General features: G+C 40.6%; 1 protein-coding gene and 2 long non-coding RNA genes across 5 annotated transcripts in view; 2 read left to right on the forward strand and 1 right to left on the reverse strand.

The window, feature by feature from the left end:
• LOC137480028 (uncharacterized) overlaps positions 1-12,133 on the forward strand; it is a 29,469-nt gene extending 17,336 nt beyond the window's left edge. The window contains exons 2-4 of the long non-coding RNA XR_011002664.1: positions 10,032-10,062; positions 10,993-11,405; positions 11,891-12,133. This is a non-coding gene — a long non-coding RNA (uncharacterized lncRNA). The remainder of the gene's footprint in view (positions 1-10,031; positions 10,063-10,992; positions 11,406-11,890) is intronic.
• LOC137480025 (uncharacterized) lies at positions 1-17,107 on the reverse strand. Of its 3 annotated transcripts, none has more exons than XR_011002659.1 (4): positions 12,881-13,501; positions 3,218-3,311; positions 1,251-1,300; positions 1-186 (listed from the first exon to the last, which is right to left on the reverse strand). It is a non-coding gene; the product is annotated as an uncharacterized lncRNA (long non-coding RNA). The 3 variants fall into 3 exon arrangements; XR_011002660.1 differs by lacking the exon at positions 12,881-13,501 and adding an exon at positions 12,097-12,224; XR_011002658.1 differs by lacking the exon at positions 12,881-13,501 and adding an exon at positions 14,726-17,107 and having other exon boundaries at positions 2-186.
• The window catches only part of PCOLCE2 (procollagen C-endopeptidase enhancer 2), a 22,765-nt gene continuing 15,007 nt past the window's right edge, over positions 12,372-20,129 (forward strand). The window contains exons 1-2 of the mRNA XM_068200847.1: positions 12,372-12,621; positions 13,498-13,606. Of these exons, the coding sequence (XP_068056948.1) occupies positions 12,542-12,621; positions 13,498-13,606 (189 nt within the window). The 5' untranslated portion in view covers positions 12,372-12,541. The remainder of the gene's footprint in view (positions 12,622-13,497; positions 13,607-20,129) is intronic.

The following is a 20,129-nucleotide window of genomic DNA, read 5'->3' on the forward strand; positions in this document are numbered from 1 at the left end:
AGTATTCATCACAATATCACTTGGTGGATTCTTGCCTCTTGCTGACAGCTGCCTGTTCTTTACAGCTTTTACATAATATGTGTAGATGCAGAAATCTGCTGTGTCCCATCCATCTCTGAGTTTCAAGACAGTCTTCTCTGCTTTTGCAGAAGCTAACATTCAACATTTTCTTTGAAAATCTTTCATCTGAAAATATGTTTTAAAGGTCATTTATTCCTCTGCAGTCCAGAATTTCTTTCCAGATGTCAGAAACTACTGTGCTTTAATTATACATTCTTCTGAAAGGCCTTTCACACTATGGTTTTTTTTTGTTTGTTTTATCAAAGTCATTTTATTAGCAAAACATATTACTAACAAAAGGGATATGACTCTATGCTTACTGTAATATGAATTATTACAACACTGTTTACAACTGAGCTTTAAAAACAATTTTCAGGCAGCTCTGGTTTTGATGACTAAAGTTTAAACCTCTTAGGGTTGTTTTACTCATTTTTTAAAGCCAGAGGTGGTGAATTTCTAATTCCTGATGCCAGTTTTGTCAAGCTGGGTGTCTGTAGGTCAGGCATATGCACTAGAACTACCTATGCTTTTTTGAGTTCTCTAATAGAAACTCATAAAACTGTAAGAAGATGTTAGAAAATTGTGACACACTGTCTAATTCACAAATTGAGATAAAGTGAGAGCAGTTCTCCTCAGCCTGCACATAGCTTAAAGCTTGCTCCTTCTGCCTTAGCCCTGAAGGAGAATTTGCTGCCTGAAACATTGTCTGTCTTTTAGCTGGTTCAATGAAAACTCATTTGTGCCAAAGAGCCGTGCCTCGCATGATGCTTTCAGCAAGACTCTGCACAAACATTACTGCTGGAGTTCCATACAGCCGTGGCTATTCAACTGGCAGGAAGGTCTCAAGAGTTCTTTATTCCTGTCAGACACAAACCATTATAAAGCAGCATTCTCCAAGAGACAGATCTACTTGTGGGACGTATAAATACTGGTTTTCCTTCCATTGATGTCAATAGGAGCAAGGATGGAGGTATGATGTTATGAGATGCTAAGTTCTTAAAATATGTTCTGAATGATTTCTATTTTTAAGAGCTGTTTTGCTTTGGAGGATGAAAGGCCTGTTCACTTAATATGAGGAACAAGGTCTGTCTCAGAGATGTGGAAGAACATCTATTCATCCAAAAGCTTAGCTATTTCAGGAATAATCTGTAAATTATTTTTAGAGTTTGTTTAAGTGTTGTTAACTATACCTGGCAGTTTTCTGGCAAATACATTATTGTTCCCTTAGACTTCTCCATTCCTGCAAGGAAACTTTTTGGGAGATGGGACTTGTCATTTCTCCTGTTGACACTGTTCTACTTTGTATAAATAATTACACATTCACTGGGACTGAGACTAACACCTCCACCCTCCCCAGGAGGGTTACTGAACCATCAGACTAGAGCATTGTTTTTCTCTCACCAGCTGGCTCCATGAATATTTAAGTATTTTTTACAAAGTGGGACTGTTCCAGTGAAAGGGGCTGATGGTCAGGTCACTGCTGTGAGGCAGAAACCTGAATTTGCACAGCAGAGGAGAATTCCTCTCAAACACAGGTAGAAGTTAGATTTTGTAAGGCATGCACTGACTTCTTCAGGAGCACTAATGCAATCTTAACTTTCTTTGTGGGATTTACACATCAATTTGTGTCATTGTTTTGATAACCACTTCCATTAAAAATCCTTATTTAGCACTAAATGGAATAGTTTGCACCAAATGAAATTGAATTTGGAAACTTAATTTCATTTAGAAATATGAAAAATCATATTCAGCTCCTGTGTACTGAGATTTTCTTTCTTGTCCAAGCATTCAGTCAATTATTAGCTCATCCTAAGTTAGAAAGTCTTCTAATAATATCTTGTTTACCAGTATGGGCTCCACAAATTCTATGTCTTTTATCTTAGTCTAATCAAGGGTCAGATCAATAATTTATGCTTTCTGCTTTAAAAACTGTGAATTTTATGAAGCATACCTTGTTGTCATAGAGTGAAGGGTTTCTGTGAAAGGCAGGGCAACTTGGGAATCCACAGCCAGGAAAAACTTCATTTTGCTTAACTGAAAAACTTTCAGTTTAACAAATAGACTTATATTTTAAGGGTAGTTCAAATACCAAACTAAGCCAAAACAGATAAACTGGGATTAGCAGTGGAACAGACTGCTAAACTATCCAAAATCAAATGTCAGATTTAACCCCTGATTCTTGTATTAATACAAAGTAGCTGAAGAATTTGGAAGTGGAGTCAAAATTGTCACAATAATCTTTGAACACGAGGATGCAGTAAAATCAGAAGTCCTGTTGTGTTTGGATCACACCTCTCATCACTTTCTTACAGTGAAAACTTTTTAGGTCTAAGTCTTGCATTAGACTTTGACTAGAAATGGATACTGGAGTCTTCTTCTGCATTACAGAAAATGTAAAAGTGACACAACAGATATAAATTAAGAAAATAACAATCCAGGGCAGATCAGAGACACAGTACACTGAGTTCAGAAACTACTTAGTTGAATTAGATGCACTGGACTTACATTAAAAGGAGATAATTGAATAAAGGTATTTAAGAAGAGACTCCGGTGTTAATAATGACAGAAAATTATTAAGGAATCCACAGAGTCACACTTTTACCTGGGTAAAACCTGTAACCATGAGATGGGTGATAACCAGGAGACAGGCCAGCAAACATTTTAGAGTGGTGTCAAGGCAGAGAGAAGTGTCAGCAGGGTTTAGGTTCCTAAGAGCCCAGAGCTTTGAAAACTTAGCTGGAATACAGAGCTGTTGTACTGGATAGACAGTATAAATAATCATGACCTATTGGTTGCACTTAGGCTCCATATGAATCAGTTCTTCTCAAGCCCTTTCAAGAATCTATATACCTCGCATCACATATCTACATCTGCTCCTATTTTCAGCAGGAATTCCTTGCTATTTGACACTGCACAGGATAATTATTATCAGTGCACTGCAGTACATCTGGAAAGATGAAGGAATTCTGGCTCAGTATACCTCAGGCAAAGCACTGCACCTCTTAAAGAAGGATGGATTACATAAAACAGCACAAGGGCTGCATCAGCCTTTCATGCACGTTGAAAGCTAGGCATAATTGCTTTGAAGTGGAAGACTTACAGCAGTACAGGTAAAACTGCAGAACAGGTAACAACACAAATTTAAATAAATACTCACCAATCCTTGCAAATTGTCTGATTCCCTATTCAAAGATGCTTCCCATCCACCAGAAAATGCTATGTGGTAGAGGCAGGCAGTCTTCATTCCTTTTCTGCTGGGATTAAAATGAATTTTGGCTGTTATCTCAAGAATAAGCCCAAAGACCAGGCTTAGATTCTAGAAAGATTTTTCTCATCTCGAAGTACCCTTTCAGTAAGTGAGTAGATGGATTTAAACATAAAGACTCTTTCAAAACAATTACCTGTGCTCAATTGTCCATGTCCAAACTGAAGTCAAGTATAGTTTAGGAACACTGAAATTAAATTACAATATTACTTATTCAGTCTGGCCTTTATTTTGTTTGGTGGATATGAGAAATTTCCTCAGAGACTGTTAAAACAAAACTAGTCTGAGGCTCTTGAAATGATTAAAACAAGCAACTCCTGGAATACAAAAAGGATGAACTGCTGCTTGATTCTGGAACTGTACTTTTGATTCCTAATGTACTAAATGGCTGTTGCTGAGTTAGAACTGAATACAAGTTTCAAGCAGTTTTATACCAAGTATATCTAATTTAGGCCCATAATGCTGTTTCCATAATGCTTTTCCAGTGTTTAGCTTACTTTTCTGATACATTTTGTAACTAAAATTCCTACTATCTAGATGTCTCTCGTCCCAGAGAGACTTGTCCTAAAATTTCCATGTATGTTCCTTCCATTTTTTATAACTTTTCCCCTTAATCCTTTAACATTTTAATGACCTGTAATAATTTTCCATAGCAAGAAGCACTTATCTAGTACTCAGATATGTTCTTTGCAATACCATGCCGAGACTGATATTGACAGTGACATTTCTTTGCATATTAAAAAATAAGGATTCTGTGGAAATCATTACCCTGCAACATAATAGATCACAGATGTGTTTAAAAAACATAATATTAGGCTAAACTCTGAATTCTGGTCTGGAACGCATGTGTGCATCTCCCAGGGCAGTAATTCAGCACTTAGAAAAAGTAAACTCACTATTGTAATGCACATAGCAAATAGCTGAGTTCCAGCCACCAGTGAAATAATTTGGCTCTAGTTTTGCATTCCATGACCCCTGTACTCTGATGGGAAGTAGGCCATAGGGACTGACAGTAATTCCTGTAGTCAGAACTGCCCAGCCCTGGTACAATTTTTTGTTGCACAGGAACATCAGTGATGCAACACCCACTTTCTTGCCAGGGACTCTGTGCTGAATAAGGACAACTGAGGGCATAGCATGAACAGCAGGAGGAACCAAGGAAGTCTTTCTGTACCATCAATATGATGCTGTACCTGGCAGAGCATGACTGTATCAAGATATTCCCTCACAATTACTTTGGCTCTCTTGGCTTGGCCTAATCTGCCTGTTAAAGAAAGGGTATTCTCCCTGTTCTGGATTTTCATCTTTTGCGGGCCTCACTCCCTGATTGGGGTGGCCCGGAAAGGTGGAAAAGTCTCTCCTCCAACCCGTGCCTTCAAAGAAAGACTCAGTAGTCTTCAGTTGTCCAGTCTCAAGGTAGTTTATTGTATGTTATCTAAAAGATTTCTCCCTGAGCTGCTGCGGTCCGTTCAGCAGTCAGGCAAAGGCACACTGACACCCAGGGGGCTGGTGCCCTCTTTTATATCATACTTTGCGTATTAGATGTCTATAGTTTTTCCCCAATGCCCATCACCTATATTGAACAGTGACTTTCTACTCTAAACCAGTCTGTGAGTGCCAACATCACCATGAACATGGAGGTTAGGAAGAAGAAGGAAAGAGGACAGGGCACACCCAAATCCCTCCATCTTAGAACCTCTGACCCCCATGTACAAAACTCAGACCCCTCTGTACAAGGCCTAAAACCCCCCTGTACAGCACTCAAAAATTCTTCCTTTCACTTTGTGACTATTTCTACTATAATATCTAAACTTTTGTGATTTCTTGTTCTTCCTGTAAGGTTGGTAAATTGTTCTATGTATCAGGTTTAAAGCCACAGGGCTCTGTGGCTGCATTCCAGGGTCTCAAATGCTTTTGACCTGGGCCTGGAACATCCAAGAGTGTTCAAGGGACATTCTGGGTTCCGACAATCTTTGAGGAAGGAAGTCCTTCAGATGTAGGCTCCCCCAGTTTACCATTCAGATGTAGGTGTTGAGCTGCACAGTTAAGTCAGAAACTCCTTTTCAAGCCAAGAAAACAAGTGCAAGAATTATTACAGCTGATGGAAATTTGATTGCATTCTCCCATCTCTTGTTGTACAGGCTGTCATATAATTTGCACATTTTGTAGAGTGTTTTTTTCTCATTGTCCCCTTTATAGTAATTTAGAAGCAGATAGGGAGTTTTCTTATCAGTAAAAGTAGAAAACGGGCATTTTAGTTGGCTGAATAACACTTTTCTTCCTAAGAGCATTTACAGTAAATAAATTAGATCCAAGTGTACTCCTTTTTATGTCTAGCCCTATAAATAATGTAGAGGGAAATTCAGGAAAAGCAATGAGAGCATTGGCAGGAAACAGTTTCTCACAGGGTTTAGTTCTGATTTCACATCTCTGTTGCCGGTCACAGCAAACTAATTACCTGTGAAACTGCACCATGAAACTCAGGTCCCAGGTATCACCTGTGCAATAGAGTATGACAGCATAACACATTTGATTCTCTTTAGAAATACCCCTATCCTGCAACTACAGCATTCAGAAGACAGCAAAGAACAAAAATGGGGGGGAGGAAACTGAAGCTAGATGCCTTAATACAAATCTACTTATTTATAGATGATGTAAAAGTCTTTCTTGAACACCAGAGAATTAAAGCACACACAAAATAATTACCTATTTTGCTTGAGGTTCCAGTTTTATTTTTGACAGCATTCTTACTGAAAGCACACTCACCCTGAAAGAGACTTCTCTGGAGCACCCTTGATGCCTTTTGCAACTTTTCTTTCCCTACATCTGCACGAAGAGTACCTGGCAGCCTCTCACTGCACACACTCCTGAGGGCATTCCCATGTGCCTTTACCCTGTGCCTCCAGTGTCACTTGCAGCCAGCTCGAAGGGAAGGTGGCTGTGACCATCACCAGTTTCTAAGCACCAATTTTGTCACGTAACAGCACTGGCTCCACACTCTCACTTTCTTCATTCAGGTCAGAGCTGAGTTCAACAGTATCTAGTGGAGGTGGTGCTTTTGGAAGGGAAAGGATGCTGTTGTACAGTAGATTGTTCAAAATATCAGCTCTTTTCATGTCTCAATCTATAAATCAGACTCTGATCTAAATCTCCAGAAATGTATTCATATACAGACATAAGTGAGTCTTGTCATTAAACAAGAGCAATGTCTCCAAGGATGATTTATATACATATATATTCCTCATTAAAGTAATTATATTTTGTACCAAGAAACAGAAAATCTATTTTTTCCATTTTAGTGAAAAATTTCCTAGCTGCTCTCCTATTTCCTTCACAAGGACAACACAATTAATGATCTCAGGTTTATTTCTCACATCCACCAAAGCTAAGGGAATCTCCTTTGTAATTTTGTTTCATAATATTATCCACTTGAAGATTTGCTGATTTAGATTACATCAAGACTGGCCAGCTGATCTGTATTAGCTTTTACAGCTGTCTAGATAAGAATAGCACCCTGTGACCCTTGCTGATGCCCTGCCCCGATCTGGAGCTCAGAAGCTGGCCTGCAGAGACTGAGGTGCCTTGCTCCTCTCCTCTCTTCTTTGTCTGCTGCTGGAAGATTTGGCCATGGGGCTGCCTGATTCACAGGTACCTGCTGGCAGTTCAGAGGCTCTGCCTTTTTTTATTTTAGGGCTCTCTACTTCATACTTTATGCTCCTGTTCCTTTTAGTGTTGAGTATTTGTCTCGGACTATTATGCTTAAAATGCCCCATTAGGGACATAGCACTTGCTTAAAAATGGGTTTTTTTAGAATCCATTCTTCTGATTGGTACTTTAGCCATTTCTACCCCTGCTGTGTGGTCATTTTAAGTGCCTGCTCTTGGTCAATAGACCCTGGGATGCTTCACTGGAAGTGTTGAAACAATCTTTTTGGCATCTTGTACTATGAAGGAGTATCTGCTCACATTATCAATCTTTCAAGCATCGTGCTTGATATTTATTAGATCTCTTTGGTTACAGGAATGTTTGCAATTTAGCAGTAGTCATCTAATTTATAATTTTTATGTTATGATGCAAAACAGTTCAAGTAATGATAAATCAGCACCATTCTCCTTAATATTTTCTTAAGCTGGCAAATAAGCAACTGACTTTGAACAACAGAAGGTAAAACATTAAAAAAAAAATATTTTATATCAGTTTGTATTCCTATAAAGAGAGGAGGCAAGGAGAAACTGATATTAGAATTACCCAAACTGACAAATTGAAACACCAGAAGGTAATTTAGAAAAGCCATGCTGAAAAACTTTACTGCTTTAATGATTTAATGCATCATGTCTGGTCTCTGCTAAATGCTAAAATGAAATATGAAGTTTTGAACTGTATTAAATATGACATTACTCGAGGTAAAACTAGCAAAGACCAAAAAGAAGTTAATTAAAGAATGTAAGCTTAGTTCCTAATAACTTCCTAAATTCCTAAGTTGTAGGAATACTGTCAATACTATATTTACATTTGGTATCTCAGTATCAGAAGAACCAGGGGAGGAGAGGTCTATGGCTCATCACAGACATTTTTTATATAAAGCCAGAAACCATATTGTCATTTGATAAATGAGCCAAGAGCAAAGCTTGACAGACAAAAAAAGAGGAGAGTGAAATTTTCAGCCTGGGGAAGGGTGGAGGCTCTGCAAGTTTTCCAATGACAGTTCTTGTGTAGATTTTTATTTCTGTGAAGTAGCAAATTCACTTGAAGGCATATTTTGGATAACTCTTTGTCTTACAGATCTAAGCAAATTTGGGAATCCTAGGAACTGGCTGGGCATATCAGTTTGCAAGCATTTTAGGTGCTTGGATTATCAAGAAAATGGGGATAAATCCTCTCTATTGCATGTTTTCCAATGCTATTATGAAAAGGGACAACTTGCAATTGCAGGAAATACCAAAGTTCTTTTGGAAGGGAAAATATCAAGATCTTGGCACTTAAGACTGCACTGAAAGAGTTGGGGTTGTTTAGCCTGGAGAAGGCTCAAGAGCAGCCTTATTGCAGCCTTTCAATAAGTGAAGGGGACTTACAAAAAAGAGGAGGTGAAACTTTTTAATAGGGCCTGTAGCAATAGGACAAGGAGTAATGGTTTTAAATTAAAAGAGTGTAAACTCAGATAAGATATGAGGAAAAAATTTTTTTATTATGAGGGTGGCAACACCAAGAGAAATGGTGGATGCCCCATCCCTGGAAACATTTGAGGTCAGATTGTGTGGGGCTCTGAGCAACCTGATCTAGGCCCTGCTCATTGCAGGGGTGTTAGATTAGATGACCTTTAAAGGACCCTGTTAACTCAAACCATTCTATGATTCAAATGAAATAAAGAGTGGTTGTTGATAGTATTGATTTAAATTTAGATTAATTTCACAGTGTCAGCTGAACAGGGCCTGTACAGAAACACCAAGAGAGTACTGAAAGGTCTTTTGCCATGGTACAAAATGCCAAGGTATTTTGTCCAGGTTAACTCCACAGAGAAAAGAAGATTTGGTGAGAAGCCTGAAAGCTGGAGCATAAAGTAAGCTTCATGTTCAGTCAGGTCATCAGACCACTTTGGCCACTGCACAGCAACATTATGATTAACTTTATCACAGGGAAGATGTCAGGGAGAATATATATATATGGGATACATGAGGCATAGGAGGTTTGCACCAACATTTACACAGTCTTTTCAAAGAACATCTCAGGGACAGTCTGTCACACAGGGTTACATTTCAGGAAGAGGTTTCCACTTTCCACTTCAGTAGTTGTCTCATTTTCAGGCACACAAGGTCTCACTTGCCAGACATTCATTAGAAAATTTGTCTCTTGTCAGCTTTGTATACAAAATATCTTACTTCAATGACTGATAGGGAGAAGCCCTCACCCCTGGATCACCAGCATCACTAGCTGAGCCCAGGATTGCTGGCAGCAGCTGGTGGGGGAAGAGGGGTCACTCAGGCTGGCATTTCTGCCAGACTGCTGCAGGAGGTAATGACCCCCTGTGACACCAGGCATTTTTTATAATTACTATGGCACTAGCTCTGTAGTTCATACGTTAAATGTCTGTCACTAAAGATTCATCATTCCAAGCCTGAAGATCTGTCACCTCAGGGACACATGACAGAAAATATTTTTTTTCTACCTTCAAAAAGAAACTACTGTAGAAAACTTTTGCTGCAATGTCAACTGTCAAAACTTAGACATCTTTTGTCCACATTAATAAAGACACTTTGCTTATGCAACTTCATACTATTTTTATCACATAACCTATGCATCATTTATGTAAAGAATACATACACAAGGCAGCATAATTAAGATTGCTTGAGACTGTAAATCTGCCATCTTTTGGGGCTGAGCTTAAAACTTTTCTAGCTGAATTTATATCCACTACCTACAAACAATTCCTAACTGTACATTCCATGGTTTTATCCCAAAAAGACAGGGACTCTAACAGATGCTGATTGAGCAGCTTCCTGACTTCGAAAATGAAATATCAGTATATAAAATGGTTTGTTTTATTTGGTTCCCTGCAAGAGTAGAGGACTAGGCTTGGTGAAGAAGAAAGGTCACTCCTGTTTCTGTGTTCCTAACAGATCATAATTTAGCAGAAGATTAATGTCAATGCTAACACATTTATTTATGGGTAACTACTTCCTGGCCTTTTACTTTTCTGTTCCTTCTGCAGCCATTGATGGAAACCAGCCAGACATCTCTGGGTTAGTTTGTGGGTGAATTCTCTCTAGCAACATAATTTACATTTGGTAAATGCAGTTTAATTTGAGAGCCTTGTTTATAGTCTGTCATTTACTACTTGTGGTATTCATAATCTATTTAATAGTGGGCTCTAAAGAAGTACTTGAGCACACTAGATTCAGGGTGTTTAGGGAATACACATTTAGGGTGTGTACCCAGACAGGCAGTGCCAGGGAGTGATGCTGCTGTTTTCCTGAATAGCAAAGGTGCAGGAGCTTGGCTGCACGGACTGTGCATGAGCTGGGAGCTTTCCCAGCAGCCTGTTCATCACCTCAATTTGCTCAAGAGGCCTGAATTGCTCTGTTGCTGCACAGATCTGTAGATATGCTTGGGTGGCAATGCAGAACCTGTTAAGGTGTTAGCTGTTCAGAAACTGCCTTTAGATGAGGCAAAATCTGCAGCAGCCACATACAAAAGGAGTCCTCGAACATGCAATCCATGGGAGCTAACAGCCTTTGGTGGTGGTTTTGCATGGAGCACAGCTGTTCAATGGATATAAGGCCTGAAATATTCTTATAAAATAGAGGGTAGTCTCTAGATTAAAACACATTGACAGAAAGGAGCAGCAAGGAACACTGTGTCTGTGCTGTGAGGATTATACAACTTTCTGTCATACACATTGACTGCCAGATGTAGCAGTTTTTATTATCATTATAATATATTATACCTAATATAATATATTATATCATTATTATACCTTCATGACTACACCTAATATACCTAGTGGCAGCAGTTAAACTTCTAGCTGCTAACCAGCATCTCATTGGTCATGGTGTAAGTAAATGTCTCTTTTTTAGCTTTCTTACTTCTCATTTCTGTCACTTAAAATCAGTTCAAAACTCAGCTCCAACATTGTCTCTGTTCTCACAATGTTATGATCTCTGTTTCCACAGCCCCCTTTTTGTGAGCTGGACTCCCTGCCCAAACCCTGCACCAAGTCTTGCCTGGATGTGTCCTGCTCCTTCCTCCAGTCCCACTGGGGGGATGTGGGGCAGCCTCAGGGCTGCAGGCCAAGCCCTCACACCTGGCTGCCAACACACCTGCATTCCTAAAAACCTGGGCCTCGCCAAACCCGCACAGCCCCCAGCCTCTGCTTTTTCTTGTCTTCCAGTGCCTCTGTGCACACAGGAACACTGCTGGCACCTCTTACTCGCCAGCCGTCTTGCAGGCTGCCTCCAAAGATTTGAGACATTCCAACAGCAGCTGCACCTCCTCTCCCACAAAATCCCTCTTGGAAATGTAGCAAGTATGAATTCAGGTTAGTGTACTGCCTCCTTCACCCAGCACTGCGGAAAGCAGAGTACAGGTGTCATGACTGCTGAACTACAACATCCACTTCCAGTTTGATCCTCAGAACATCATCTCTAATCAACAGCACTTCTTTAAAGTTTTGGTAGTGAGACCACTCTTCTTTGTATTTTGCAGGAATAGAATTGTTAAGTGCTCAATAAATGAGTTAAAAATAAGAGAATAGACTTATATTCTGCCTTATATGCAGGAGAATTTCTGTTTAGTTCCTAAAGTCCATTCAATTAGCTGTGCCTGAACACCTACAGACTTACCTCCTTCTCCTGCAAGAGGCACCTATGGGAAGAAGTACTTAAAAACAGTAAGAGGAGCAGGTTCTTTTAAAAGCAATACTCAGAACATAAATTATCACTTATTGATGTGATAATCTGTATGTCATTGTTCAATACCACTAACAATGTGGTGTTTTTCAAATGCCATGTCCAACAAGAATACTGTGTTCAAAATAAGAATACTGACTTAATTTTTAATTTCTTTTCTCAGTCAAACAACTTTGGCCCAAAATCTGCAAAACACCCAAGTATTGAGTTCATCACTGCATGCGCTGCCACAGCCTTTTAAAGAGTATCCTTCACAGCCAGAGCGAAAAGGCTACTAAATGGGTCGGGATTACCCACCGGTACACAAAACGAAGCATTTCAAGTTTACTTTAGAATTTAAATAAAGAAGAAATTTCAAAGCAGCATTACTATTTTTCAGGCTTTGGCGGAGCTGCAGACGATTGCACAGCCGGTAACACTGAGTTCATTCATGCTCGGGACAAACAGCCGCACTGTGCCACCTGAGGACGGCAGCGGGGCGTCGCGGGGGGCTGCGGGCTCGGGGCGGGCCGGCGGACGTGGGGGCGCTGGGCACGGGCAGCACCCGCGGGCGCAAAGTGCGCGGGGCCGGGGGTGTCCGGGCCCGAGCCCGCAGCCCCCGGGAGGCACCGGGGCGGGGCCGGGCACCCCCGGGCAGCGCCCGCGCCCCGCGCGGGGAGAGGGCGGCCCTGCCCGGGCCCCTGCCCTGGGGGCGGAGGGCCGCGGAAGGCTTTGCCTCCTCCCCCGGCCCTGGCAGCCACAGGAGGAGCAGGCGGCGGTCGGAGTAGCGGCTCCACGGCCCCAGCCCTGCCCCAGTCGCCGCTGCCGCCCTGAGATGCCGCCCGCCGTCCCGCTGCTGGTGCTGCCGCCTCTGCTGCTGCTGGCGGCGGCGCGTCCCGCCACCCCCCCGCACAGGTACCGCGCTCCTCTGTCCCCGCGCACGTCCCGCGTCCCCTCCCCTCCCTTCGTCTCCCGCAGTCGTGTTCCCACCGTGCCTCCGTGGGGTGCGCGGGTGTTTCAGTGCCCGTGACTGCATCAAGGCAGGAGCATTTCCCACGGAGCCCGGGACCCTGCCAGAGCAGCCCGGTGCCGGGCAATCTGTAACCTCTCTAACATAACAGTGTAACAGGGTGAGGCATCCCGGTGTCTACAGCTTGGCAGGGAGTTCGCTCACCCTCGTGTCCTCAGCAGTAGCAGCGGTTCCACACAGGTTTTCCCGGGTTTCTCGCGTGTCCGTGCAGCGTGTCCGGAGCTGGCGCCAGCACCTGGGCTGAGCCCTGAGCACAGCTGGGCCACAGGGCTCAGCACCAGGAGCGGGGCTCAGCACGGAGTGGGTTGTGCTACTGAGGTACAAAAGAGTACCAGAGACTTCCTTGATTAAAACATATAAATTCAATGCATAGAAAGGAATGAGAAGTCATTTTTATATCAGTGCTATTTTAACTACTATTATATGTACTATAAAAGGCTTTGCTAATGACTTTTTAATAATTATTTTTCCATTATAATAGCAATTTGCAATGATATGTCACATTGGCACACCACTGCTCTTAGGAAGTAAAAAAGGAGGGAAGGATAACAGTCTGTGCCTACCCAGAATTAAGGCCTAAGTAGCTAATTCTTTCTACACCTAAGTTCGCACATTAAATTGCACATTCTACGTCAATAGTGATTTTATGCAAATAATTAAACATGTTCCATGTTAGCAATGGCTTTAAATATTTAAGCTGTTGAGACAGTTTGTGCCTCTTATACAAAGAATAAATGAATTTTTTTTTCTATTATTCTCAGGCCTACATTTACATGTGGAGGAGTTGTATCTGGAGAGTCAGGGTTTATTGGGAGTGAAGGATTTCCTGGCGTCTACCCACCAAACAGCAAATGTACTTGGAAAATCACCGTAAGAATTTTTAATACCACTAAATCAGTGCTGAAGACAATGAACAGCTATTTGTTGTTAAACTGCGTTTTACATGGGGTAACATATGTGCAATAATGAACTCAGTAACTCAAAGTAGCTCAACTATCTGGAGCCTTTTAGGGTTGATATAGTATGATAATAGTGGCTGAAACAGAACTGGCCTTGCCTCATGTCAGAAGCAAATTTTCACTGACTTCCCTGATGCACCTCTAACTGTTTTAAATTAACCCACTTACAAGCAAACATCTCCTTTTCTGTCACAGTGGAAAGCAATAGTGAGTTCTATCAAAGAAAAGATTTGAGGTGGCGAGTATGAAAAGCAAAATTTCTTGGCAAGAAGACATATAAAAAAGTTTCAATCAAACCCCAAAAAAATCAGGCAGGTTTGCTTTTGCTTGAAGTGTGCTGCTAGCAGTGTGCTGCCAGCCAGGACATCTGGAGTCTGTCATACAGCAGGCTGACAGCAGTAGGGAAGTGTTTTTACATTTATAAATGAGTATGTGAAATGGAACCATGTGGTACCATTGATATTTTGATGCTGAAATGAGACTGTAGGACAGAGATGATATATTCATGGACAACAGATTCCATGAAGCAACTAGGACTAAATACTACTGTTCTGGATGTCCTTATCCACAGACTCAGAGAAGGGAATGTGAGTGAATGATTACTCTTCCTCACATCTGCACAAATTAAACCCCCTGAAACTGCCCACCAAATTTCCTCTCTTTTTTAGACACAGTTCACCAAGGACTCTTCTGACATTTGGGCCAACAGTAAAAATTAGAAGGCATAAAAAAATAAGTTAGTCTGTGTGTTGACAGGATCACTAAAGACAACTTTAGTTGAAAGACTGCATCACAGGCTAGGTGTTGGCAGGAGAATAGGATGTCACAGGATAATTGTTTCCTGCTACTATAGAGATGCTGACGCAAAGCAGGAGACATTGATCTGTTTACAATGTTCAGTTTAAAACAACTCTTGTACCAAATGAGTGATGTGATTATAATAGTTTTATCTGAAAGATCCCAGTGAAGCTGCAGAGCTGCTTTCTGCACCTTTCTGTTGTGTTATTATTGGGACCTACTTAGAGGTTACCTTTGATCTGCATCTGACCTCATCCAGAAGAGGATGTGAAACATGGTGCATGCCCATAAACTTGCTTCCTTGCTATCGAGGGGCTGAGGTGACAGCAATCAGCATAGCCCACCTTGCAATCTGAAAAGCAGATGCAAATTGCATTTGGAATCATACACACGTGCCTTAAATAAAAGGGGAAAACATACAAAACTGGTAAAGTTAGTTACTAACTGGTAAAGTTAGTTTACCAGTATAACTCAGTATTAGATGTTCAAAAGTTCAAAATTTAATCTGCAGGGAAATAATAATTTTGCTTATAACAGCATGAAGTTTTTACCACTAAAAAACTTAGATAACAAATGGAGGTAGCACTAAAGAAGCAATTACTGAATCATGCCATGTATCTGCCCTTCATATATGGGGGGTAGAGGGAGAAGAGAACAAATTATTGTACTTAGAAAGTCTGTACAGAGTGGTTTAATTGCAGGCTTTACGTGGCTGTTGCTAACAAGATGCCAACATCCAGGTGAGCCTGGGCATGGTGAGAAGCATGCTACAAAGCTGTAGAAGAGCTGTGTCTGCACTTGAGCTTTCTTGACAATGGGAGGAACTTGATGGCTTCTGTCATTTCATGATTACCCTGACTCCCACTTTTCTGCTATGCTGCCATTTGACTGCCTCCTGCTTGTCCTCTGTAGTTTGCCCAAAGCCAGAGAAGTGCTGCACAACTGGAGTAGTCCAGGCTTGCTTGTGCCCTTAGCCCATTTAACGCCTGTTTTATTAAACAATTATGTTCACTAAGCCAAGCTGATTTCTTTTCCCCCATCAACTGTAGAATGCTCTGCTATGTGTCTTTTGGGTGTGCAGAAAAGATGTAGGGAAAGCAAGGACTAATAAACCTGCAAGACTAAGCCTGTACTCTCTTTAAAAAGACCATGGTTTACCAAACTGTGGCAAAGTGGTACACTCAAGGGTCTGGTTAGCCTGAATTATACAACAAAATCCTTTCACCAAATATTGCTGAGGCTCAGAATAGCTTGCAGTAGCACCCAAATAAGAAAGCCAGTTATACTGCCATGAAGAAATACTCTGTAGTTACTGTTAGTCTTCCTCATTTAGCATCTGGTCTTAGAAAGTGACTGAGACATTTGCCTGTCCGTTTTAGCCATGGGCTGTGAACACCTTCCTGAAAACACTTTGCTAATGCAGGATCTGACAAGTCTGCAAGACTGATAGAGACATTGATTCACTTTGTGTCTGGGTCACAAGAAGCATGAAGCTCTTGTTTTCTCAACTACAGGATCTCATCAGCTGCACAAGAAATGCACAAAGAAAGACAAAATGAGAGCTAATTTGTTCTTTAGAGGAAAATAGGTTTAGAAAACGTTACAGGTAACACAGGTAAAGCAATGTAGCATTGAGGTATCATCTGAAATCTTTCCAACTAGTTTGCTAAAGCTGGAAGAGTCTAACTCAATTATGGTTCTGTTATTTCAAGAGACTGGGACTTTTTCAGCTGGCTAAAGAAAACAGCTTCTCTATTCTAAGAGCTCTAAGAAGTGTTCAGCAAATGCTTGTGGTTCTATTACAGCTTTGGCAGACTACCCAGCAGCTTTTCACTGGCTTTGCTGAGAAGTCATTTGTACAGCTATTTCCTTTCCTATAGTAATGTATATAGCTTTATCTGAAATATGTAATTTACACTTACTTTTAATACTCTGTAATCCTTCTTGGCCATCACCTCACATAAATGTGTCACATAGTCCAAGAGTCTGGACTGCTGTCCTGTGTTTTTCTGGCAGACTGCTTAGTTCCCATAAAACTTCAACAACTTTATGTGCAACAATAATACTGAAAACTGTCAGAGTTATATAAGGTTATGTTTTTGTAGGTTCAGGAGCTGTGTTCCAGCAGGTTTGCTGAAAATAAGCAAAGTTTGAAAAATTTACTTATCAGGGCAGTTGGGAATCTGCCCTAAGGGAGCAGAATATTTTAAATAAATTTTTCTATATTTTAGGCATTCATTTTCCTATGTCATTGTAAAACTGCCCTTCCAGTAGAACACAGGTCTTTACACATTGGTTGTATTGCCAGAAAAGAAAAAGATGAACAGAATCTAGTGCCCTTGTCAGGAAGAGCAAGCTAATACAAATTTTTAAAATTGGAGATGGAGATAGAGAACAAGCAACTAGGCAGAAATCATGGTTCTTCCTAAGATGTAACTCCAAATAACTTCCACATTCATTCTCAGTAGAGAGAAATAATACATTTGGCTTGCAGGTAGCTGATGTATTTTTCCACTCTACCTGGGACTGCTATAGCAAAACATACAATCAGCATTTTTATATTAAACATATATCAAAATATATTCAACACAATAAAGGTTTAAAAGTTAGGCAAAATATATTTATGAAAGTTGGATTTTAAGGGGTTTCCTCCCCAGAAGGATTATTTTCAAAGTACATTGTCTAAACCATGCAATTTTGATGAAGAGGGCTTTGTATTCAGTCAGAACAACAACAGAAAAACAGCTTCACTACTTTAAAGGTAACTGAACTTTGATTAACATAATATGAAATATCTGCAGTGAATGATAACCAAAAACAGTCTCAAGACCTTATTTTGAGGTGTGTTGTATATATGGAATAATCATGCCCTTTTGAAAAGGTTAGTAATCTACACAGATGATTTTAGGGAACTGTGCTCTACAAAAACTCCCTCTAAAAATTTCTTTAGCCTTCCATAGGAGTAAGGCATCCTTTGCATTAGTTTAGCATCATAATTTTTGAACCTAGAGAAGTTCATAGAGTTGAAATAAGAAGGGAAGCAGAGCGTGAGTATGGGTCTGTTGCCCTCTCTGACAAGGAAAGGCAGAGGATGAGGTGCCTCTGTTGTTGAAAGATACCAGCTGGATGGATAAAACAAAAATAAGGCACACCCTGCAGAGGAAGCATCACATCATTCTTCCTTTGACTCCTCCCTCCTTTTTTTTTTTTTTCTTTTCTTTTAAGAGCTGAATTTCTTCTAGTTCTTCCTCTGAGGTATCCCATCTTACTGCATCAGGCTCAGATGTGGCTCAAAGTAAACAATACTGAGTCATGCTGGCCTTTGCTTGCTCCCCCGTGTTTCCCATGGAACAATATTTTAAGTGCTCTGGGATAATCATTGGCAGATTTTAGCACATTAGTTCTCAACATTTAAAGAAGCGAAATGGTAGAAATCAAAGAAAAGTACAGTTTTGCAAATATGCCTGTATTTTTCACAAGATTTCTTGGGAGTAGCTGCAAACTGGAACAGCTGCTGCCAGAATGTGAAACCACCATCCTCTGCACTTCTGATTGTCATCTACTCAGACCACAAAATTTTAACTGATATAACATACTGGAACAAATTTTTGTGAATGACAAATATTTTAATAAGCAGTATATTTTTAAAATAAAAGTAATAGCAGTAAGTAGTGACTGTAATTAAGGGCCTGCCACATTTGTCTAAATTACTTTGCTCCCCAAATTCAGCTAAACACGATCAAGGATTATTCTGACAACTAAAAACTGCAGCAGGCTCCATGTTAAACGTTCATGACCATGTGGCTGAGTTTTTCCTCCACGTTTTTTCACAGACTGACATGAAACAGAAGTCAGTACATCTATGGGGAACAGTCTTGACCAAGTCTGTTAGGTCTTGTTCAGTCAAATAGACTAAACTGACAGAAGCAGAGATTAAAAGCTACAATGAAATATAATTAGAAAGTGTAGTATAGTATAGTGTAGCATAGCATAGCCAGTGGTGGAGAGAGGAGAAGGAAGCAGAACACTGCACAGAATGACTGATACCATGAACCACAAAACCTAAGACTTGAGTGAATGGCTGACTGCAGTTTGGGGTTTGGCAGCTTTGCCAGCATCCTCTCCCTCCAGAGCAGTGGTCTGTCCCACGTCCTGTTTTCTTCTGTCCCCATGGGACAGCAGGAGAGAGTGGCATGTCCAGGGGCAGGAGTGAGTGCCTTGGGGCTGGTGTGAGTAGAGCAGGGCTGGGTCAGTGCGCTCCTGGAACAAAGCTGTCAGTGAGCACCATCAGCATTACTGAGCACTAACCACTTGGCTAAATCTGAATGCAATTCTACAAGGACAGCAAAAAGACCTTTTTTTACCCCAGAACCAGCAACCTCTCATATTTCCACTCCCTTCTTCAAACTCTGGGAGAGAGTATGTATATTCAAAGAAGCAATTCAGGCTGAGAAAATAGGGAAAAATCTCATAAGCATTGATAAAACTGTTTAATCTAATATGCTAGAGCAACTTCTGCTCAGCTTTCCAAAAAAGGGTAAGGAGAAGGGGAAATATCTTAAAGGTGGGCAAGTTTTAGCCAAAGCTGCAAGACATTGTTGTAGAATATGTTGGGCAAACTTAACTGTAGGCATGATAGTTTATTTTAAAACATGATAACCTTTAATGGTCGCCCCATTTGCATCCCGTCGTACCAGCTGTAGAAACTTATGAAAATGACTGTTCCACCCCAAAAGAGCATATGCTATTTAACATACATACTTCTGGAAAAAAGGTTTCTGTCATCTAACTGCCTAAATTTGACTTTATCTAATTAATTTTACTGTCAGCATTTCTGAATTGACTTGTCCAGTCACACAGACTTTTGTAGTACAACTATAAATAATATTCAGGTCTTCTGGCAGGAATACCAAATTCATTTTAGCTCATTTTATGTTAAAATGACCAAGCCTTAAAGCTCGTTAGTGATTCAGACCAGAAGACAAGTGAATGCAATAAGTGATTTAGATATGAGAGCAGTGATTCAAGGAATAAATTCAAGATTAGGCGAGTTGTGGTTTTGTAGTAGTAGCAGTGGTGTGTATTAGCACAGGGGCCCTGAATGCATTTTTGAGAGAACTTTGAACTTAAAAGGAAAATTCTCTGAAACCAGCAGCAGGAACTGCAGCGGAGCTGGTCAGGAAGCGTGCACATAGACCCTGGGCAGCTGAGAACAGCTCAAGCAGAAGTCTGTCCTGCTGCAGGATCAGTATCAGCACTGGACATAAAAGCAGCCACATGAAAGAGTAACCTGAACACACCTACAACACATTTTTCAGTACATCTAGAGCTGCTGCCTCTATCAGTATCTTCTGTGGGTTAAAGCAGTCACTTCCATTTACAGCACGTTCATCTATACTTGACAAGCAAATTTTAACTGTTGAGACTCAATGTTAAAACAGTTTGACAATTTCATATTGGAACAGTTTAGTTTTAGTTTATTTCAAACCAGTGTTTTAAAATGAGTCGCTGTTAAGGAATGAAAAAAAATTCATGAACTCTTAAATAACATGGCTTAAATATGAACTTAATGCAGATATATTAAGTGTATGTTTAAAGCAGAAAATTATAGTAGTGTCTCAGTAAAGCAGAACAGC

This window comes from Anomalospiza imberbis, chromosome 10, assembly GCF_031753505.1.
Source record: "Anomalospiza imberbis isolate Cuckoo-Finch-1a 21T00152 chromosome 10, ASM3175350v1, whole genome shotgun sequence".
Classification (NCBI taxonomy): domain Eukaryota; kingdom Metazoa; phylum Chordata; class Aves; order Passeriformes; family Viduidae; genus Anomalospiza; species Anomalospiza imberbis.